Source organism: Mustela lutreola, chromosome 1, assembly GCF_030435805.1.
Source record: "Mustela lutreola isolate mMusLut2 chromosome 1, mMusLut2.pri, whole genome shotgun sequence".
Taxonomy (NCBI): Eukaryota; Metazoa; Chordata; class Mammalia; order Carnivora; family Mustelidae; genus Mustela; species Mustela lutreola.
The window spans coordinates 67,345,672-67,369,910 of NC_081290.1; the positions used below are offsets into that span (position 1 = coordinate 67,345,672).

Genomic DNA, 24,239 nt, shown 5'->3' on the forward strand with positions numbered 1-24,239 from the left:
GAATTAGATTGTAACAAACTATTAGTTAACAATTTCACTGAATTTTGACATTAATACAAAATTACCACCACACTTTAAAAATATATATTATTAGCTTTTTGCAGAACTACCTTCAGGAAAATAAAAATTAATCATCCCATTCCATATATAAAGCAGCTAAAAATAATGAAAGTTAAAACTCAGGGCCACTAAATGCAATGTGGTGTCCCATATTAGGTTTTTGGAATAGAAACAGAATAATAGTGGAAAAGTTGGTGAAATCAAAATAAAGTCGCCCAGGCGCCCCCATAAATAAATAATCTTAAAGAAGAAAAATAAAAAGTTTAATTTAAAAAATCCAGGGCTGGGGCGCCTGGGTGGCTCAATGGGTTAAAGCCTCTGCTTTTGATTCAGGTCATGATCTCAGGGTCCTGGGATGGAGACCCGCATTGGGCTCTCTGCTTGGCAGGGAGCCTGCTTCCCCCCCAGCCCCTGCCTGCCTCTCTGCCTGCTTGTGGTCTCTTCTCTGTCAAATAAATAAAAATTAAAAAAAAAAAAAAAAATCCAGGGCTGGGCACGTGGGTGGCTCAGTTGTTAAGTGTCTGCCTTCAGTTCAGGTCATGATCCCAGAGTCCTGGGATCGAGTCCCTCTCCCACTTCCCCTGCTTGTCTTCCCTCTCTTGCTGTGTGTCTCTCTGTGTCAAATAAAAACCCAGGGCTGGAGCGCCTGTGGCAGAGTGGGTTAAGCATCCAATTCTTGGCTTTTCCTCAGGTTGTGACCTCAGGGTCTTGGGACTGAGCCCTGTGCTGGGCTTGCACTTGCATAGAGTCTACTTAAGACTCTCTCCCTCTGCCCCTACATCCTCACTCTCTCTCTCTCAAGTAAACAAATCTTAAAAAAAAAAAAAAAAAAAAAAAAAATCCTGGGCCATAAGCAGTTAAATTCTCCAACTTCTCACTCAGTTTCACAATGTAACTAATATTGTACTCAGAATATTTAAGAGAAAAATGCCAGGGCTCCTGCTACCTCAGGCGATAGAGCAAGCAACTCTTGATCTCAGTTTTCAAGCCCCAATTTGGGTGTAGAGATTACCTAAAAACAAAATTAAAAAAAAAAAAGAGAGAGAATGTCCTTTGCATTCTACTAATATATGTGGGGGGAAAAGTCCATTTCCACAGAAAATGTGATTAATTGAATGCCACATAATTATTAGATAGTTTAGAAATGGGCCACCTGGGTGGCTCATGTCATTAGGTGTCTGCCCTCAGCTTAGGTCATGGTCCCAGGGTCCTAGGATGGAGTGAGGAGCCTGCTTCTCCCTCTCCCTTGACTGTGCGCTCTTTGTTAAATAAATAAATAAATAAAATCTTAAAAAAAAAAAAAAAAAGTTTAGAAACTAAAGTTGATTTCTACAATATAAATAAATAAATCTTTTGTAGTCCCATGAGATACAAATTATTTGATCCCAACTCATACAGATTAAAGTCTCTCTAAAGACAGCTTGCGTCTCCGTGCCAGTGTGTTCCAGCAAGTGAGTTCCAAAAGCCAAATGGAGCAAAAGAGTCACATAAAGCAAGCTACACAGTACACAGCAGCAGCTCACAGTACACCAAATACATATATTCAACCAGTAATTAGACCAGGAAAGAAAGGCCTCAAGTTAATAACTATATTTCACATATACCTTATAATTAAAAGTAAAAACAAGAATATAAATAATTAATGAAAATTAGTTAAGCAACTATCTGTAAAAAACACACTTCAAATATAATTACATGGGTAGGTTAAAATTAAAGAAATAGTAAAGATATACCTACCATGCAAATACTAATGAAAAGAAAATTAAAGGGCCTCTGTTAGTATCAGGTAAAGTAGACTTAAGAGCCAAAAATACTATTTGAATAAGAGGGACATAATTAAAATGACAAAAGGGCCATTGCACCAAGAAGACATAACAATCCTAAATGTATATGCACCAAATAACCCAGTTTCAAAATACATGAAGCAGAAATGAAACAAACTCTAAGGAGAAATCAATTTTTGCAGGCTTCAACGTGACTCTTGGCAACTAAGTATCAGTAAACAAAAAATCAGCAAGAATATTAAAAAAAAAACTCAAAACATCATCACTGACTGCATCCAAATGGCATTCAGAGAACATTCCACTCAATAATAGAATATATATGTTTTCTGTACATAAGTTACATTCACCAAGATATACCATAAAACCTTAAAAATTGGGCACCTGGGTGGCTCAGTGGGTTAAGCCACTGCCTTCGGCTCAGATCATGATCTCCGGGTCCTGGGATGGAGCCCCACATTGGGCTCTCTGCTCAGCGGGGAGCCTGCTTCCCCCTGCTGAGGGCCCCTTGCTAAGACTCACCCTCCCACCCCGCCTGCCTCTCTACCTGTGATCTCTCTTCTGTCAAATAAATAAATAAAATCTTAAAAAAAAAAAAAAAAAAAAAGAGAGAAAGAAAAACTGAAATAAGCCCAAAGCAAGGAACAAAGCAGAGGGGGGAAAAAATGATCAAAATCAAAACCAGAAAAATAGGGGGGGGGGAACCAAAACAAAAAGCTGTTTCTTCAAAAACATTAAAAACTTGAGGAACTATACAGCAACCGTGGAAAACATATGGAAGTTCCTCAAAAAGTTAAAAAATAGAGCTATACTAGACCCAGCCATTATACTACTAGGTATTTACCCAAAGGATACAAACCCAGTGGCACCTGAAGGGGCACCTCCACCCCAATGTTTACAACAGTAATGTCCACAATAGCCCAAATATGGAAAGAGACCAGATGTCCATCGACATATGAAAGGATAAAGATGATGTGGGGTATATATACAATGGAATACTAGCAACCATAAAAAGAGATAGAAATCTTACCATTAGCAATGACATGGATGGAACTAGAGGGTATTATGCTAAGTGAAATAAGTCAATCAGAAGACAATTATCATATGATTTCACTCATATGTGGAATTTAAGAAACAAAACAGAAGATCAAAGGAGAAGGGAAGGCAAAATAAAGTAAGATGAAATCAGAGAGGGAGACAAACCGTAAGAGACTCTGGACTCCAGGAAACAAACTGAAGGCTGCTGGAGGGAAGGTGAGTGGGGGATGGGGTAAATGGGTGATGGGCATCAAGGAGGGCATGTGACACAGCGAGCACTGGGTGTTACATGTAATTGATGAATTAATGACCTCTATCTCTAAAACTAATAATCTACTATACATTAGTTAATTGAACTTAAATAACACTTGAGGAAACCCTAGCCAAGACTGGCTGGAAAAGAAAGAGAGAATTATCAATCAGTATCAAGAATGAAATAGGGAAGAGGCGCCTGGGTGGCTCACTGAGTTAAGCCTCTGCCTTCAGCTCAGGTCATGATCTCGGGGTCCTGGGATCGAGCCCCACATCGGGCTTCCTGCTGAGCAGAGAGCCTGCTCCCCCACCTCCACCTACTTGTGATCTCTGTCAAATAAATAAATAAAATTAAAAAAAAAAAAAAAGAGTGAAAGAGGGGACTTCACTGTAGACCCTCACAGACATAAGACACATTACATTATAACATTACAGACAACTATACACATTTAAATTCAAAAATTTAGGTGAAATGGGTCAATTCTTCGAAAAGTACACACTACAACAGAGAGAAAGTAACAATTCCTAAGTTACTTAATGCAGCCAACATTATACTGATATCAAAACCAGGCAAAGACAAAAGAATAAAAAAACTAGTGACATTTACTTCATGAAAACAGATGCAATAAAGCCCAACAAAATATTACTAAACTGAATCCAGCAACTAAAAAAAGAGTAATATACCTATATACAATGGAATATTATGCAGCCATCAAAAAATGAAATCTTGCCATTTGCAACAACATGGATGGAACTAGAGGGTATTATGTTAAGGGAATAAATCAATCAGAGCAAGACAATTATCATCAATTATCATATGATCTCACTAATATGAAGGATTTGAGAAATAAGACAGAGAATAACAGGGGAAGGGAGGGAAAAATGAAACAAGATGAAACCAGAGAGGGAGACAAACCATAAGAGACTCTTAATCTCAGGAAACAAACTGAGGAAAGCTAGAGGGGAGAGGCGTGGGAGGAAAGGGGTGGCTGGGGGATGGACACTGGGGAGGGCATGTGCTATGGTGAGCACTGTGAATTGGATAAAACTGATGAATCACACACCTGTACCCCTGAAACAAATAATACATTATATGTTAAAAAACAAAACAAAAAAACCCCAGGAGACCACATACAAAAAGCTGGAACTGTGAGGTCTGACAGATCTTCTACCCTGCTGACCACTCTGAGAACAAACAAGAACTGTGGAAAAACAGAAAGGCCTCATCTGTATCACTGTCTTTCCCTGAAGGGGCAGAAATAAGGGACAATATTAGGTTATATATTCTTGTGAAGGGGGCTAGTCCTATTCATTTTTGTATCCTAATTCTTTGCTAGATCGTTCTTCTCATTTCTACGCTCCAGGACATACACAAATAAATCTTATAACATTTGATATTAAAAAAAAAAAAAAAAACAAGAGTAATATACCATGATGAAGCAGAGTTCATTCCAGGAAGGCAAAGCTGGTTCAATATTCAAAAATCAGTGATGGGATCTACCACAGTAATAGTCTAATGAGGAAAAATGTGATCTTCTCAATTTGATTCAAAAAAGCACTTGATAAAATCTAAAATCCATTAATAAAACTCTTAGCAAACTAGAAGTATAAAGGAATTTCCTCAGCCTAATAATGGACATCTAAAAAACTACAGCAGGGGTGCCTGGGTGGCTCAGTGGGTTATAAAGCCTCTGCCTTTGGCTCAGGTCGTGGTCCCAGGGTCCTGGGATCGAGCCCCACATCGGGATCTCGGCTCAGTGGGGAGCCTGCTTCTCCCCCACTCTCTGCCTGCCTCTCTGCCTATTTGTGGTCTCTCTCTGTCAAAATAAATAAACAAATAAGCTTTTAAAAAATAAATAAAAAATAAAAAATAAAAAATCTACAGCAGACACACTTTATGGTGAAATAATGAATCCTTCCACCCTAAAATCGGAAACAAGAAAATTGTACTAGAAGTCCTAGCTAGTACAATGAAGGAAGAAAAAGAAAGAAAAAGCATACAGAATGGAAAACAAACAAACAAAATCACTACTCAGACACCATGACTATCTACACAGAAAATCCCAATGAAAATTTAATTACATTTCTATGGACCATCATGATATAAATAAATGAAACTGAAATTTTTCAAAAACACATTTATAAATGTTGACAAAAAATGAATACTTAAATATAAATCTAACAAAATATATACAGAATCCATCTGCTGGGGACGCCTGGGTGGCTCAGTTGGTTGAGCAGCTGCCTTTGGCTCGGGTCATGATCCCGGCGTCCTGGGATCGGGTCCCGCGTCGGGCTCCTTGCTCCGCGGGGAGCCTGTTTCTCCCTCTGACTCTGCCTTCCACTCTGTCTGCCTGTGCTCGCTCTCGCTTGCTCTCTCTCTGACAAATGAATAAAATCTTAAAAAAAAAAAAAAAAAAAAAAAAGAATCCATCTGCTGAAAACTACAAAACACCAATGAAAGAAGTCAAACACAGGAGTGCCTGGGTGGTTCAGTCCTTAGGCTCTGCCTTTGGCTCAGGTCATGATCCCAAGATTTTGGGATCAAGCCCCATATCAGGCTCCCTGCTTCATGGGAAGCCTAGCTCTCCCAATCCCACTGACCCTGCTTGTGTTCCCTCTCTCGCTGTGTCTCTCTCTGCCAAATAAATAAATAAAATCTTAAAAAAAAAAACAAAACACAAATTAAATGTCAATTATACCTCAATAAAAAAAAATCAAAGATCACCAAATAAATAGAGATGCATAATATGTTCACAAATTAGAAGACTCGACATAGTAAACATGTCAATTCTCCACCAAACTGATCTATAGATTTAGGGCTATTCCATTCAAATCCCAGAATTATTTGTAAGTATAGGTAAGCTGACTCTAAAATGTATGGAAAAGAAAAACAACTAAATAGCCAAAACTTTTTTTTTCTTTAAAGTTGGAGAATTTCTTTAAAGAAATCACCTTGCTCAATTTTAAGACTTGCAGTAACTAAGACATGTGGTATAGGCAATGAAATAGACCTCTAAGTCAATGGAACAGAATATAGAGTACAAAAATAACCCATTCAAATAAGATCAGCTAACTTCTGACAAAGGTGAAAAATCAATTCAATGAAGAAAGATTATCCTTTCAACAAATGGGTTTGGAACAACCTAATATCCATATGGAAAAATTTAAAAATCCCCATTTGAATCTGATACCTTATAAAAAATTAACTCAAAAATGAATCACAGATCTAAAGGTAAAACTGTGAAACTTCTAGAAGAAAACATAGGGGAAAAATATAACCAGAAGTTTTATAAAACAAAGAGTTCTTAGATGACACCAAATATTGTGATTCATAAGAAAAAACTGGTAAGCTGAACTTCATCAAAATTAAAATTTTTTCTTTGAAAAAAAAAATTAATAAAAACACAAATTACAGGAGTGCCAGGGTGGCTCAGTGGGTTAAGCCTCTGCCTTCAGTTCAGGTCATGATCTCAAGGTCCTGGGATCGAGCCCCACATCAGGCTCTCTGCTTGGTGGGGAGCCTGCTTCCCCCTCTCCCTCTACCTGCCTCTTTGCCTTCTTGTGATCTCTGTCAAATAAATAAATAAAATCTTAAAAAATACACACACACACACAAACTACAGACTGTAAGAAAATGTTTGCAAATTACAGATCTGTCATAGGACTCCTATCCAGAATTATGAACAACTCTCAAAACTCAAAAGAAAATAAACCCAATTAAAAATAGGCAAAGTCTGAATAAATACTTCACCCAAGAGGACACAAGAATGGCAAACAAACACATAAAAAGTGTTCAATATCAGTAGTCTTTTTTTTTTAATTTAAAGATTTTATTTATTTATTTGACAGAGATCACAAGTAGGCAGAGTGAGGCAGAGAGAGAGGAGGAAGCAGGCTCCCTGCTGAGCTGAGAGCCCGATGTGGGACTCGATCTCAGGATCCTGGGATCATGACCTGAGCCGAAGACAGGCTCAGGCCCCTGAGCCACCCAGGTGCCCCCAATATCAGTAGTCTTTAGGGAAATGCATATTAAAACCACACCACACCTATTGAAAGCCTTAAAATAAAAACTACTGACAACACCAAGAGCTAGCAAGGATGCAAAGTAACTGGAACCCTCATACCTTGCTGGTGGGAAGCTGAAAAGGTAAGGCCACTCTGAAAAACAGTGTGGCAGTTTCTTATAGTATTACCATACAGCCCAGTGCCCACTCCTTAGAAAAATGAAAACTTACTTCCATACAAAAACCTGTACACAAATTTTTATAGCAGCTGTATTAATGTTCACCAAAACCTGGAAAAAACCTCAACGTCCACCACTGGGAAAAGGGATAAATTATGGTACGTCCATACAAAGAACTACTACTCAGCAGTAAACAGGAACTCAAAGGAGTCTCAAAGTTATTACACATACTGAGTGAAAATAAACCAGCGTGAAAAAGTTACATACTATATGATTCCATTTAAGTAACTTCTCCAGAAGACGAAATCATAGTAACAAAGTACTGGCTGCCAAGAGTTTAGCGGTGGGAGAGAGTGTGATCGCACAGGGATTGCATGAGGGAGCTTTTGTGGGCATGAAACTGTTCTGTACCCTGACAGTGATAGCGGATACATTAATCCGTGTATGCGTTACATCCAAAAACCTGTACATCTTAAAATATCAATCCCACTACAGGTTAATTTTTTAATCAGCATTCAATAAAACCACTTAGAGAAACTGGTGGGCAGTTACCTACTGAAGTCACACTGCACAGCACTCCACACACACAGACACACACACACACACACACAGATAGATACAAGACTGAAAGGAGTACTCATGTCCACTAAAAGACATGTACAGGAAAGTGCATATCAGCCATGAAATAAAATAGCCTATACGTATGTATGTCCATCAATATCAGAATGAATCACCTGTGGCATACTCAAAACAATGGAAAACCGCGTGCCATCGAAGAGAAGGGTGAACTGCTCCCTCAACAATACGACTGCGTCTCAGTGTGGAGCCAGAGAGGACTGGCAGAGCATTTTCACGTGAAATTCAAATGTAGCCAAAATGCATAACAGTGGTGGGGATGACTGCAAAGGTGAACAAGTGAGTGTCCTAGGGTACTGGGAATATTCTATATGTATCTTGATACATTGGTTATGTGGATGTACACATACATAATAGACTGAATCACAGAGGGAGGTGCTCTTTGCAGCTTCACCACATTGTTAATCTTAATTAAATCATGTAAGGTTCTAGATCTTTATTTGACATACTTCCTCAGGTCACTAAAGCCAATGTGAACTTGAGAGAAAGTTATGAATGAACCTCATTTCATCACCACAGCGATTTCTGCAACACACCCAAGGCACCCCCAAATCCGTAACTGTATCATCTAACTATGGATATACTGTCAGACATGTCGCCTTTAAACATTACTAACATTATCTCCTTCTTACCACCTTTTCATCAATGAAAAAGATTTATGTTATTACAAATGCCTCCAACATCACAATAGGTTACTCTGACTTTACAACTTTAGTATCACTGTTGAAATGTACTTTGATCCCTACCCCCAAAAGACTTCCTTTTATAAATTTCTAATAGCATTGCAAAAATAGCTCTAAATTCCCTTTTGAGCTATGAGTGTAAACTATATGTAATTTGATATCCCAACAGCTCGTGACCTGGGTCTATTTCCACAACAAAGGAATTCTGGTTTTTGTAAATAATATGTATATGACTGAATTTTGCACACCTATTCAGAAAACAGAATTCTGATAGTGTAAATATTTTTATTTTGTATAATACCTAAATGTTTAAGTGTAAAAAGGCAGCAAAAGCCAAAATCAGCTTTGTTTGGAAAAAAATAAAAAATGTGGGGCATCTGGATGGCTCAGTGAGTTAAGCATCTGCCTTTAGCTCAGGTCGTGACCTTCATGTGCTGAAGCCTAGCTCCTTGGTTTATGCAGAGTCTGCTTTGTCCTCTCCCTCTACCTTTCCCTGCCCCCCCCCATTCTCTCTATCTCTCAAATAAATAAATGAAATTTTAAAAAAGAAAGAAAAATGTTAGTAATATCAGGTTGTAAAAATAACATTCACCTTTTTGGTCCACAAGTAATGCTCATTGTAGTCTTAAAGCTTGAGGCATGCGCAAAAAGGAAAAAAGAAAGCCATCAGAATTTCCACCACAAAATATTTTGATGTATATCCTATCTGACTTCCCTATGCAAATATGTATGCACACAGACCTTTACAAAAGTGGGTCTGTACTACAAACATTTTCTATTTTGTAAGCTTCCTTCTTCACTTAACATATCATGAACCTTAAATTACATTTAAAATAGAAAGGAAAAAAAAAAAATAGAAAGGCAGAGGCAGGGATGCCTCGGTGGCTCAGTCGGTTAAGCATCTGCCTTCTGCGGAGGTCATGATCTCAAGGTCTTGGGGATCAAGTTCCACATCAGGCTCCTTTCTCAGCAGGGAGCCTGCTTCCCCCTCTGCTACTCCCTGCTTCTGCGTGCGTGCGTGTGCTCTCCCTCTGACAAATGAATAAATAAAATCTTCAGAAAGAGAGAGAAATGAATGAATGCATGCATGCATGCATGCAGGGACACCTGAATGACTCAGTCAATTAAGCATCTGCCTTTGGCTCAGGTCATGATACCAAGCTCCTGGGATCAAGCCCCACAATGAGCTCCCTGCTCATCAGGGAGTCTGCTTTTCCCTCTGCCTCTCCCTCTGCCTCTCTCCCCGCCCCTGCTGGCTTGTGCTTTCTCTTGATCTCTCAAATAAATAAGTAAAATATTTTTAAAAATAAAATAAAATAAAATAAAATAGAAATGCAGGGGTGCCTGTGTGGCTCAATCAATTAAGCGCCTGCCATTGGCTCAGGTCATGATCCCAGGGTCCTGGAACTGAGCCCCACATCAGGCTCCCTATTCAGTGGGGAGTCTGCTTTTCCCTCTCCCTCTGTCCCCTACCCCCTCCCTACTCATGCTCTTGCTCGCTTGCATGCTCTCTCTCAAAAAAATAAAATCTTTTTAAAAACAGAAAAATGCAAAATAATAAGATATAGTCATGATACCCTTCACATACCAACTTTCCATTTCAGGGCAAATCCTTTATTGTCACATCAGAGCAGACCACCAAACACAGCTATCAGAATAAGGCCTTGTCCAAGATGCAGCTGTGTCCACTGTTCTTAACTGTATACGGTTTTCCCATTTCACAAGTGGAAAAAGCTTCATCAATAGTAAGCAAGGACCCTGTAGCAAAGTCCCTAATAAAGTCCAACCCAGCCTCCTGGTAAATAATGACCATGTGCACACACGGCACCGTGTGTCACCAGACATTGTTGACTTGTTTAATTCTTACAATAATCCTAAGAGCTAGGTGTCATATCACTTAGGATGCCAAGGCAGTTTGAGGTTTGACACCATGCCTGAGGGCAAAGAGCCTATCAAATTTGTATACCCTAGTCTGGGTGGGCAAAAGTCTCCATAAACTACATTATGTTATCCTACTTACCGCCGAGCCATTGTTTCTATGTAGAAACTACTCACATGCGGAGAAGCCCTCGTTGCCTTGATGAAGGTGGTCCTAGGACTAACAATCAGGGCTGTGCCCAGCACGCGGGACCCCACCTGAGAATCAAGACAGTCCTTCCACTCTTACTTTTCTCTCAGGCAACTTCTACTCTGGTGACCCTACATAGAATGGGAAGATGCCCCCCCTAGAAGCAATCATAAGCTTCTCCCGGAAATCGAGGGCTGGTACCCACTCCCTATTACTTGTTGACAAACACTGTTTTGGGTGCCTCTTATGCACCAGACAAGGTTCCCACAAAGAGGTCATCATCTATGGGAAAATAATTCAGAGGCTTCAGAATTATAGTAAGAATTTTTTTTTTTTTTTAAAGATTTTATTTATTTATTTGACAGAGAGAAATCACAAGTAGATAGAGAGGCAGGCAGAGAGAGAGAGGGAGGGAAGCAGGCTCCCTGCTGAGCAGAGAGCCCGATGCGGGACTCGATCCCAGGACCCTGAGATCATGACCTGAGCCGAAGGCAGCGGCTTAACCCACTGAGCCACCCAGGCGCCCCTATAGTAAGAATTTTTGTGATCAGTGTCAAAAACGGGGCGCCTGGATGGCTCAGTGGGTTAAAGCCTCTGCCTTTGGCTCAGGTCATGATCCCGCATCGGGCTCTCTGCTCAGCGGGGAGCCTGCTTCCTCCTATCTCTCTGCCTGCCTCTGCCTACTTGTGATCTCAGTCTGTCAAATAAATAAAATTTAAAAAAAAAAAAAAAACCACTTTAATCCCTGCCACCATGGGTATCTTTCGCACACCATTAAAAACATTTGCAATGGGGCGCCTAGTTGGCTCAGTGGGTTAAGACTGCCTTCAGCTCCGGTCATGATCCCAGGGTCCTGGGATCGAGCCTCACATAGGACTCTCTGCTCAGCAAGGAGCCTCCTTCCCCCTCTCTCTCTGCCTGTCTCTCTGCCTACTTGCAATCTCTATCAAATAAATAAATAAAAAAACTTGCAAAGAGGGGCACCTGGGTGGCTCAGTCAGTTAAGCATCTGCCTTCAGCCTAGGTCATGATCCCAGGGTTCTGGAATCGAGTCCCACACTGGGCTCCCTGCTCTGAAGGGAGCCTACTTCTCCCTTTGCCTGCTGCTCCCCCTGCTTGTGTGCTCTCTGTCAAATAAATAAAGTCGTTAAAAATATTTCTGAGGGGGGCGGCGCCTGGGTGGCTCAGTGGGTTAAGCCACTGCCTTCAGCTCAGGTCATGATCTCAGAGTCCTGGAATCAAGCCCCGCATCGGGCTCTCCGCTCAGCAGTGAGCCTGCTTCCTCCTCTCTCTCTGCCTGCTTGTGATCTCTCTCTGTCAAATAAATAAATAAATAAAGTCTTTAAAAAAAAACAAAAAATTTCTGAGGAGGGCCTGGGTGGCTCAGTTGGTTGACCATTTGCCTTCGGCCCAGGTGTGATTCGACGCAGGGCTCAATCCCAGGATGATGGGATCATGACCTGAGCTGAAGGCAGAGGCTTTAACCCAATGAGCCACCCAGGTGCCCCTCAAATAAATAAATCTTAAAAAATTTTTTCTTGGAAAAAAAAAGCTTGCAAAGAAATTTTAAAGTTAATGGGTGCCTGGGTGGCTCAGTCGTTAAGCATCTGCCTTCGGCTCAGGTCAGAATCCCAAGGTTCTGGGCTTGAGCCCTACATCGGGCTCCTGCTCCGCGGGAAGCCTGCTTCTCCCTCTCCCACTCTGGCTCCCCCTGTTTATGTTCCCTCTCTCGCTGTGTCTCTCTGTCAAAATAAAATCTTAAAAAAAAAAAAAAAAGAAAGAAAGAAATTTCAGAGCTCAAGATAAAAGTTTGAAATTTTAAAATACAGTAAAATAGAATGTTTCTCAAGGTGATGGTCACAAATCAATGGTACACAATAAAGTAATTCTGTGTACTACAATCACTTTATTAATGAAATGGAATAAAATAAAAAAGACAAAAAAGCCAGAATATCATCTTGTAAAACTTTTGTTGTATAAGTGGAAGCACGCACTACAAGTCTTAATATATCTTATTTCTTACAGGGTCATGTCAAAAATCTTGCTTTGTAAGTTTAACAAAATAAGATAGTCCTGTCAAAAATCATACTAGATAGGGGCACCTGGGTGACTCAGTTAAGAGACTGACTCTTGGTTTCAGTTCAGGTCATGATCTCATGGGCAACAGGCTCCCAACTGGGCATGGAGCCTGCTTATGTGTCTCTCTTCCCCACTCCCACTTGCAAGCACTCTCCCCCCCCTCTAAAAAATAAAATGATAATAATAATACCTGATAGATGGTTACATGAGTTTGACTAATGTGATCAGAATAATAAACTAAAGGAAAACTACTTTAGCTAAATACTGCAAAGTAAATGGGATTTATTGAAACCTAAAACAGTACCACAAACTTGTTTTTATTGAATTGATCGAAATGGTATATTATACACCATGCTACAGCAAATATCAACATTTTCATAAAGGATCTGCATGGCAGACCTCCTACCCTCACCTCCCCAGGATCCGCAAACATGGCCCTTAATTTATAGCCCAAAGATCCAAATGCCCAAACCTCATCCTTGCTCCCAACCCCTGTACCTGTTTCTCTCTCCAGGGTATTGGAAAGGGGCAGCCTCTGGAGGCTGAAGTCCAGGGCTGTGTTCCAGGATCCCAAACAAAGGTAACAATATCATCTAGAGAAAGATGCAACAACTGCACTTACTCCACAACAGAAAAGGCTGGAAATCCTTTAAACGGAAAATAAAGTACACAAACGTTATTGTATATTCAATTAATGCAAAAGCATGACAAAGCCACGCCATACACAATCATTTCTCTTTTCTGCTCTCACTCCGTGCCATTCCAGCACGATATTTAGAATCTTGCATAAAACAATTTGTGTCACAATGTGGCACACCAATACTGATGAGGCTCTTTTTTCCCACTGCAAATGTCTTTAAAACAACTTAACAGTTCTAACCACTCAACTTTGGAGAAGTCCATTATCTTAGAGTCGCCACTGGAACCACTGGAAATGGCTGTCACCTGCACACCCTCGTACCACCTTGTGTCTTCTCGAGTGCTGTGACCCACCGCGGAACAAAGGTGCAGCAACCCACAACGTGTGCTAGCTGCTCCTATGGACAATACAGGAGAAAGTACTTTTCCGATGCCCTGAGTTCCAACACTACATACACTCCTGAGTAACCAGACCACCAACTGCCCCTGGAAGTTTTTGAGGAGCTGGAGGCACAGAGGCAGGCCTCCGGAAGGCTGTCAGGCGGCTCCCCGATGATCACATCCGAGCAGAGAAAGAAAAGTTCCCGGCGGGCGCTGCCGGGTCGCCTCTCGCACGGGATGGAGAATTCTGGGCGGCATGGCGAAACAACGGCGGAGAGAACTCCCGACCACGCAGGGAAGCCCCGCTCGCCACCTGACTCCTAATTACTCTGGAATTGCACGCGAGCAATCTCAAGGACGAGCTCCGCGCGGGGCGAGAAGGCACCGCCCCCGGGTCCGTGACAGCGACGCGCAGGTGGGCAGCGGCACAGGCAGCTCGGCGCGCCGCACCCAGGAGATGCCGGCACCCGGCGCTAGCAGCCAGCCGCCCCGCGCTCGCCATCCCCGCGGGAAGGCTGTCACGGCGCAAGCCGCCCGCGCCCCGGCTCCCCGGCCCCCCGGCCCCCGTTACCCGCGCGGAGCCCGGCCCCGGCGGGAGGTCTGCCCGCGTTCGCCCGCCCACCCCGTACCCCCCGCCCCCGCCGCGCCGCCGCTTACCTCGAAGTAGCCTCCGGGGGCGGCACCGCCCACGCCCGCGCCGGAGCCGAGGGGCCCGTTGGCCGCCGCCGCGCCGCCCGGGGCCGCCAGGCCCGCGGCCTGGGAGCCGCGCAGCGCCGCCGCCGGGCCGGCCTTGCCGCCGCCCGCGCCGCCGTTGCCCCCACCCGAGCCGCCGCCGCCGCCCCGCTTGTTCTTCCGGCGCTTGGCCCCGCGCTTGGCGTCGGCTGGGCTCATGGCGGGCGGGCAGGCGGGCGGAGAGAGGGCGCGGAGCGGGCGCGGGGCCGCGGGCGGCGGCGGAGGGCGGGGAAGGCGGGGAGGCTGAGGCGGCGGCAGGGCGCTCCGGCCGGCCGAGGGCGGGGGGCGCTGCGCGGGGTCGCCTCCGGGCGGGGAGGGCCGGGCGGGCGTGAGCTGCGGGGAGGCCGCTGGGCGGGAGAACGGCGAGTCCACCGGGCCCGGCGCCGCCGCTGACCAGAGTTAGAGTCCAATATGGCGGACACAAGGGGAAAGGGATCCCAGTTTACGTCGGGGGAGGGGGAAGGAGCGGCGGGGAGGGGGAGGGGTGTGGGCGCCCTCCCCCCCCCTCCGCCTTACTCCGCCCTCCCGAACGCCGCTCCCCCTCCGCCTCGCCCGCCCCCTCCCGCCGTTAACGAGGGCCAGCGCGCAGGGTACGCCGGGAGTTGGAGTCCACCCGCCCCCGTCAACGCTGGGGGTATAGGGCGGAATGACCACGATTCCCGTCAGGCTGCGCGCAGCCGCTCGCCCGGTCGCCGCGAGGGGCTGGGCCGGGCTGGGGGGAGCTGGCTGAGTCGGTGACGACACCCGCGCTCTCCGCGCCCCCTGGCCACGCCCGCGCCGCTCAGCCTTCTGGGAATTGTAGTTGGGCGGAAGGGCCGGGCTGGCGCGAGGCTCGGTCGCCCGCAGTGGAGGAACTACAGGACAGGAGACTAGGAGTTCCGCCTCTTTGACAGGCACGCACACGCCCGGGCGCCCCGCGCCCCGCCCCCCACCCCCAGAGTGCTGCAGGCGGGCCCGGCCCGGGGGATGCACCAGCCCGGCAGCCGGGCTCTGGCCCGCCGGGAGTGGCCCGTTGACCTTGGTGGGGCCCTGGGTTCAAGTGCGCCTCCTCCACGTGCAGGCTGTGACCTTGGGGCGGTCCCCTAGCTCGAGTCCTGGTGACTCGCTGGGCATAAGAACAACCTGCCTCGTGGGCTTGGGTGGGGTTCCGTAGGCGCCGGGCCTGGCGGTGCCAGAGAACGCGGCCGCCGCCCTGCCGGGATCCAACCTGGGAGATGGAACAGCCTGCGCGGAGCAGTCGTGGCTGCGCTGGGATCCGGCCCGGCACACCTGTCGGTTAACCTATATGCCCTGGGCCTGCGGGCTCCCTTACCGAGCCGGCCCTCTCCCTGCACCCTCGTTTAGCCTCTGCTCAGGTACAAAGTTCCGAATGGTCTCGACATGTCTCACGACCTAACGGGCTGTGCAGCCGGTTAAACCCTCCCGGGCCTTCGCGTGCTCTCTGCGCCGCGGGGCCTCAGATGCCCGGGTCAGAAATCTGAGCTCTCCGCCAGGACACTCTCCTCCCTGGGCCGCCTTGCCCCTCACCAGCCAGCCCCAGGTACAGTTCTGTCCTTAGGACAAAATGGGCCCCTTGCTGAGGCCCTGCGTTCCCGAGCGTTCCTCTTATCAGTCTCTGAGACAGCAAAGACATCTTTTCCCCTCTGTTCTATGGGTGGTTACAGGGCTGAGATACCGTTAGCTGTGGGCCTCGCCATATCTCATTGCGGAGCCTCATCTTTGCCCCAGCTGCGGCCACGGGCTTCTCATTCTCTGACCCATCCTTCATGACAAAACCAGAATGAGCTACGATCAAATCAACCCTCGCTTAAAGGCCTTCAGGAACTCTACTTAACAGTGGAATAAAGACCCCTTCCCCTCCCAGAGGGTTTTGGATGACTCTGCCCTGCAGGTGGTGGTTGAAAGAGGGGGTTGGGGCTCCTGCCTGGCACCCCCCGCCCCAGGTAGGCAAAGACTTGGACTGCTCCCCACCCCACAAGGGCTGGGTCAGACACCCACTTCTCCCACAGCACCTATGCTTTCCCTTGTTCTAGCACACTGACACTGAATTGGGATTCCTGGTATTCACCAGTATCCCCAGAGAGGTCTTGGGGGACTGGAGGGCATGGGAGTGCCTGCCTCATGTACCTCTGAGTCTCAGACCCTGATAAGCAAGGACTGGGCGCACACCAATCCAGTATTTTGCTGGATGAATGGATGCCGTAATCATCACCATTCGTCAAGCAATTATGTACCAGCCATTCTGTCTGCTGCTGTACATCTCATCTAATCCAGGTAACCACTGTTGAGATAGGCACCATTAGGTGAGATAGGCACCTATGAGAAACTGAAGTTCATCGATGTTAAGGAATTTGCCCACAGTCATCCTGACAGTCAGAAGTGTGGCTGGTTCCAGCTCAGGTGTGGCTCTGGTTTGACTTTTGGGTTCTGGCTGGGCACAGGGGGATACAACTGGGAGTTCCTCTGAGGACCAGGGGCAGGGGAAACCTCTGTGAGGAAATGAACTGAGCCAGAGCCAGTCACTCACAGAACAAAGGACTTTCAGCAATGCAGGATTCTGGAGCAGAGAAAAGCCCCACATGTTCCAGGAAACTACAAAAGCCACTGTGGCTAAAGCAAGTGAAAATGGCAGAAGCTGCAGGTTTTATTCAAAATGCAGCTGGGAGCCATGGAAGGTTCTGAACAGTGTCAGGGCAGGATGTATATGTTTTAAAGATTTTAAAGATTATATGTATTTATTTGACAGAGAGACAGAGAGAGGTCACAAGTAGGCAAAGAGACAGTCAGAGAGAGGGAGGAAGCGGGCTCCCCGCTGAGCAGAGAGCCCAGTGCGGGAATCGATCTCAGGACCAGGAGATCATAGCCTGAGCTGAAGGCAGAGGCTTAACCCACTGAGCCACCCAGGTATACGCCTAGGAGATATATATATATATATATTTTTTAAAGATTTTATTTATTTGACAGAAATCACAAGTAGGCAGAAAGCAGGCAGAGAGAGAGGAAGGGAAGCAGGCTCCCCCCTGAGCAGAGAGCCCGACTCAGGGCTCAATCCCAGGACCCTGGGATCATGACCTGGGCTGAAGGCGTAGGCTTTAACCCACTGAGCCACCCAGGTGCCCCTAGGATGTATATTTTTGAGAGAACTATGGCTGTTGTGTGGAGAATAGATATCAGGGGAGCAAGATTGGAATCCAGGACACTTGTGACAACCTTGTAGGGAATGGAGAGGGTGCTTCGGGCAATGAGTGATGACGTTTCATTAGCTCCCCCATAAGAAATTAAGGGACAAAAATTAAATAGGTATAAGATTTTGTCTAGTAAGGCTGAGCTTTGGAAGGCCATAAATTATTGTAATATTTGTTTCTCCCCCTAAGAATCCATTTTCGCCCCCTTGAGGTATGTACTCACATCCTCCAGAGAAACAGAACCAATTTCTACATGTGTGTGAGAAAGAGAGACTGAGACTGATTTTTTTTTTTTTTTTTTTTTTTTTTTTTTTAGATTTTATCTATTTATTTGACAAAGACACAGCAAGAGAGGAAACACAAGGAGGGGGAATGGGAGAGGGAGAAGCAGGCTCCCTGCCAAGCAGAGAGCCCAATGTAGGACTCGATCCCAGGACCCTGGGACCATGACCTGAGCCGAAGGCAAACACCCAATGACAGAGCCACCTAGGCGCCCCAAGATTGATTTGTTATAAGGAATTGGATCACACAATGATGAAGGATGGCGAGTCCTGAAATCTGCAGGCAGCAAGCTGGAGACCCGTTAAGTCCAAAGGCCTGAGAATCAAGAGGGCCAGTGGTATCACTAATGCAAAAGCCAGGAGGCTGGAGACCCAGGAAAAGCTGATATTTCAGTTTGAGTCCCAAGGAGGAAAAAAACAATGATCTAGCTCAGAGGGACTTGGGCAGCAGGAATTCCATCCTTTCCTTCTATTCAGGCCCTTCTGTTCTATTCAGGACTTCAACTGATTGGATGGGTCCCATTGACATTGGAGAGGGCAATCACTTTACTCAGTTTACTGATGCAAATGTTAATCTTATCCAAAATCGTGTTTGGCCAAATGTCTGAACACGCTATAGCCCAGTTGATACGTGAAATTAACCATCACAAGCAAGAATGTAGAATGGAAAGGCTGGAAAAGGTCTTGTTTACTCTTGGAAGTAAGAGCAGCTCAGTCAAGCAGGAAAATGAGTGGTCACAGGGAGGTGTGGGCAGTGACCTTGGAGAGGATTTAGGCTGGAGATGGCCACTCAGAGCACTCATGCCCCTGGAAGTCTCTTAGAACTGATTTGCAGGGAAAGGCATCATATGTTGGATATTTATTGTAAAAGTAAAGTGTTATTGGGATGCCTGGGTGGTTCAGTGGGTTGAGCCTCTGCCTTCGGCTCAGGTCATGATCCCAGGGTCCTGGGATCAAGCTTGGCATGGAGCCCCATGCTCAGCGGGGAGCCTGCTTCCCCCTCTGCCTGATACTCCCCCTGCTTGTGCTCTCTCTTGCTCTCTCTCTGACAAATAAATAAAAATCTTTAAAAAAAAAAAAAAAAAGACTTTCAAAAGAAATAATACAATTTATCAGAAATAAGGACTTGAGTACCCAGGTTGAAAGAGTCCACTAAAGATGGTGACTTATTTATTTGTTTGTTTGTTTGTTTGTTTATTTGACAGACAGAGACCACAAGTAGGCAGACAGGCAGGCAGAGAGAGAGGGGAGGAAGCAGGCTCCCTGCAGAGCGGAGAATCCAATGCAGGACTCAATCCCAGGACCCTGGGATCATGACCCAAGCCAAAGGCAGAGGCTTCAACCCACTGAGCCACCCAGGCACCCCAAAGATGGTGACTAATTGTGGAAAACCAGATATAAACAAAACAGTCTAAAACATAAAGAAAGAAAAGGAAGTCACATTTTTTAAAAAGGCAGGGAAATGTATCTCACTAAATGTCTTATCAGTAACAACATTCAATTCTATTTAGATAGTGGAGCATGGGAAATTCCAAAAGAAATTCTGAAAGAAAATTACATACAATGTAGAATTGCATAGCTAGATAACAATTTTGGACATTCAAACTGTATTTTTTTCAGGTAAACCGACTGTAATATAGGAAAAATAAACCCTAAAGTACTAGTATAGGCATACTGGGGGTTTTGGTTCCAGACCATTGCAGAATACTCTAATAATGTGAGTCACATAAATTTCTGGTTTCCCAGCACATATAAGAGTTTTGTTTGCATGACCCCTAGGTGTGCACTAGTGTTTCATACACAACAAAATGCACACACCTTAACTAAACCCTTTATTGCTAAAAAAAAATTTATCATCCGAGCTTTCAGTGAGTTGTAATCATTGATTACAAATCACGGTAACAAATCCAATAATGAAAAAGTTTGAAATATTGAATTACCAAAATGTGAAAGATATAAACTGAGCAAATGTTGAAAAATGGTGCCAATACACTTGTTTGGCAAAGGGTTGCTGCAGACCATTAATTTGTAAACTGTGCAACATATGTGAAGCTCAATAAAACAAAGCACACTGAAATAAGGTATGCCCATAGGTCTATTTCTCACATACACTTGAGAATGTTAAGTGTCTCTCTTCCATCTTACAACTGACATGTGACCTCAAAGGTCATCCAATCTTGATAGTGATGTAGAAGGGCTTGGAGATTAAAAATACAACTGAGAGGTGCCTGGGTGGCTCTGCCTTTGGCCCAGGCCATGATCTCAGGGTCCTGGGATCAAGCCCCGTATCGGGCTCTGTGCTCAGTGGGGAGCCTGCTTCTCTCTCTCTCTGCTTGCTCCTCTGCCTACTTGTGATCTCTCTCTCTCTGTCCAATAAATATATAAAATATTTTTAAAAATACAACCAAAATTTAAAAGAAAGCCAATAATGGGGTTGCAAGATAAAGTTAAGATTATCCAGAAAGTAGAAAAAGACAGTTGGAAAATAGGCGAGGAAAAAAGAATTACAAGTTCACTGGAGGAGGTGGGATGACTTCTTAGTAGGGGTGAGAAGGAAAAAAAAGAACCATCCCAAATTAGAACAGGACAATGGAAGCCTGTGAGGAAAAATAGCACCTGACATTTGAAGTGATTTGATGTCTGAATCTGAGGTAGAAAATTGGATATATGGCAGGTATGACAGAACATACACTGGGCACTATCTGATACAGGAAAATGTGGAGTCATGATGCATGCCTGATTATTGTCTTAACTAAAACATATGTGTGGTATATATATGCACATAAACAAAATGTAAGAAAAACGCATGTTTAAAAAATTGGAGTGCTACTAAACACAAAGATCCAGGGGTCCAGTTTCCCCTGTTTTCCAGTTCTGAGGACACTGGGTTAAGAAGTAAGGCTTTGTCTAATAAGAGGACACTATCGGGGAGTTTTCTGGGTGAAGAGACCAAACTGACTTGGGGCTACAATTCCAGCAAGATGGGATGAGTAAATCACTGAACCTGACAGTTTTTCTCTCAAGACACTGATTCTCACACTCTACAGGCAGGAAGCTACGAGACAAAGCTTCAGAACAAAGACCCCAGGAAGCAGAGGAGAGGTTTTGGTAATTTCACCAGGCTGAGAAGACAAGGATTATAGGTCAGGACTAAGTAGAGAGCGACACCCTGAAACCCTACTGGGAAGCTCTCGATGGCATCCTGACAGTGGGAAGCGAGCCATCAGTAGACAAAGTTTGACGAACTGCAGCATGGCCTTAATACACCTCAACATGCCATCGGGCTAAGTGACTGGCACCTGCTCTATTTATCCAGCACAGGAAGACATCTGTAGCCACTACCATTCCTTGTGTATGGGTTCAGCTTTCAGTTAAAAATTCCTTGGTGTGGGGTGCCTGGGTGGCTCAGTGGGTTAAAGCCTCTGTCTTCAGCTCAGATCATGATCCTAGAGTCCTGGGATCAAGCCCCGCATCAGGCTCACTGCTCAGCAGGGAGCCTGCTTCCCCCTCTCTCTCTCTGCCTACTTGTGATCTCTGTCTGTCAAATAAATAAATAAAATCTTTAAAAAAATATTCCTTGGTGTGTCAAGGCACAGAGCCTTTTGACTGAAAATAAAAAGAAAAAGACTCTAAAAAGAAATCTGTGGGTGAGTCACATACTGGAATTAGTAAGCAGACTGTAGAGTAATTGCAATTCACATGCTCAATAAAGAGAAAGGTGTAAAAGCAGATGAAATAATGGAGAATTTCACCTGGGAATTGAAATCTGTATGAATTATTAGCTAAAACTAACAGATAAAATAACTGAAATTAGGAATGTAGTAGATGAATAACAGGTTAGACACAGATGAGAGGATTAATGAATTGGAAGATAATTCAATATAAAACATCCTAAACAGTACATACAGAAAAAAAAAAAAAAAACAATTGTTAAAACAGGAAAAAAAAAAAAAAAAGACAAGAAATAGATGAGACAGAGTTGAAGGTCTAACACTGTGTAATTGGAGTCTCAAAAGGCAAGAGAGCAAAGGCCACAGAAGCAGAGCTCTCCAAAGCTGATGCCAGACAGCGACCCAGTTTCCAGAGTCCCTGTTAAGTCCCAAGCAGGGTGAATACCAGCAAAACCACACCTAAGCACATCATCATCAAACTGCTGGAAACAAAGACAAAGCAAAATATGAGCCAGAGAAAATATTCACTTCTGTTCAAGACATGTGGCAGCTAGCCACAGCAGAAATGAAGCTGGAAGACAATGGAATGACCTAGGCATTACACACACACACACACACACACACACACACACACACACCAAAAAACCCCTGCCAATTTACAATTTTAAAAAATCTTATTTTATCGGGCGCCTGGGTGGCTCAGTGGGTTAAGCTGCTGCCTTCGGTTCAGGTCATGATCTCAGGGTCCTGGGATCGAGTCCCACATTGGGCTCTCTGCTCGGCAGGGAGCCTGATTCCTCCTCTCTCTCTCTCTGCCTGCCTCTCTGCCTAATTGTGATCTCTATCTGTCAAATAAATAAATAAAATCTTTTTAAAAAATCTTATTTTAGGGCGCCTGGGTGGCTCAGTGGGTTAAGCCGCTGCCTTCGGCTCAGGTCGTGATCCCAGGGTCCTGGGATCCGGTCCCGCATCGGGCTCTCTGCTCAGCGGGGAGCCTGCTTCCCCCTCTCTCTCTGCCTGCCTCTCTGTCTATTTGTAATCTCTGTCTGTCAAAATAAACAAATAAAATCTTTAAAAAAAAATCTTATTTTAGGGGCGCCTGGGTGGCTCAGTGGGTTAAGCCGCTGCCTTCGGCTCAGGTCATGATCCTGAGGTTCTGGGATCGAGTCCCGCATTGGACTCTCTGCTCAGCAGGGAGCCTGCTTCCCTCTCTCTCTCTGCCTGCCTCTCTGTCTACTTGTGATCTCTCTCTGTCAAATAAATAAATAAAATCTTAAAAAAAAAATCTTATTTTAGGGTGCCTGGGGGCTCAGTGGGTTAAGCCGCTGACTTCGGCTCGGGTCATGATCTCAGGGTCCTGGGATCGAGTCCTGCATCAGGCTCTCTGCTCTGCGGGAAGCCTGCTTCTCTCTCTCTCTCTGCCTGCCTCTCTGCCTAGTTGTGATCTCTTTCTGTCAAATAAATAAATAAAATCTTTAAAAAAATCTTATTTTATCTAATGCAATATATTCAAAATATCATGAGCTAAACATATAATCAATATAAAAATTAACAAAATATTTTATACTCTTTCATACTAAGTCTTAAGAATCCCATGTGCATATTAAGTTCCTCTCACTCCCCCTTTGGATTCACCACACTCCAAATGCTCAACAGCCACAAGTGGCTCATAGTGACCACATTAGACAGCAACTTAGAATTTTTTACTCATAAAAAAATGTATTGTGCAGGAATGAAAGTAAAATAATAGCATTTTTGGATTAACAAATAGAATTTATTGCCACAGGAATTCACTAAAAGAAATACAGGGTGCCTGGGTGGCTCAGTGAGTTAAAGCCTCTGCCTTTAGCTCACGTCATGATCCCAGGGTCCCGGGATCGAGCCCCACATCGGGCTCTCTGCTCAGCGGGGAGCCTGCTTCCTCCTCTCTCTGTGCCTGCTTCTCTGCCTACTTGTGATCTCCGTCTGTCAAATAAATAAAATCTTTTTTTTTTTAAAGATTTTATTTATTTATTTGACAGAGAGAGATCACAAGTAGGCAGAGAGGCAGGCAGAGAGAGAGAGGAGGAAGCAGGCTCCCCACTGAGCAGAGAGCCCGATGTGGGACTCGATCCCAGGACCCTGAGATCATGACCTGAGCCGAAGGCAGTGGCTTACCCCACTGAGCCACCCAGGCGCCCCAAATAAATAAAATCTTAAAAAAAGAAAAAAGAAATACTGAAGAAAGTTCATTGGGCAGGAAGAAAATTATTACAGATGGAAATGAAAACAGAATAAAGACCACAATAGGGGCACCTGGGTGGCTCAATGGGTTAAGCCTCTGCCTTTGGCTCAAGTCATGATCTCAGGGTCCCGGGATCGAGCCCCACATTAGGCTCTCTGCTCTGCGGGAAGCCTGCTTCCTCCTCTCTCTCTGCCTGCCTTTCTGCCTACTTGTGATCTCTGCCTGTCAAAAAAATAAAATCTTAAAAAAAAAAAAAAAGACCACAATAACTGGAATTCACACACATATGAAATTAGATATATGGAATTTTCTATCTATATGGATATATAAGCTTATTTTATTA

General features: G+C 44.6%; 1 protein-coding gene across 4 annotated transcripts in view; it reads right to left on the reverse strand.

Moving 5' to 3' along the window:
- The window catches only part of FAM193A (family with sequence similarity 193 member A), a 167,128-nt gene extending 152,055 nt beyond the window's left edge, over positions 1-15,073 (reverse strand). For 2 of the 4 annotated variants that reach the window (XM_059166642.1, XM_059166632.1), the window contains exon 1: positions 14,461-15,070. In XM_059166642.1, the coding sequence (XP_059022625.1) occupies positions 14,461-14,694 (234 nt within the window). In that variant the 5' untranslated portion in view covers positions 14,695-15,070. Of the gene's footprint in view, positions 1-13,281; positions 13,369-14,460 lie in introns of those variants that run through there. The other 2 variants (XM_059166672.1, XM_059166680.1) reach the window with 2 other exon arrangements.
- Positions 15,074-24,239: the final 9,166 nt, after the last annotated feature.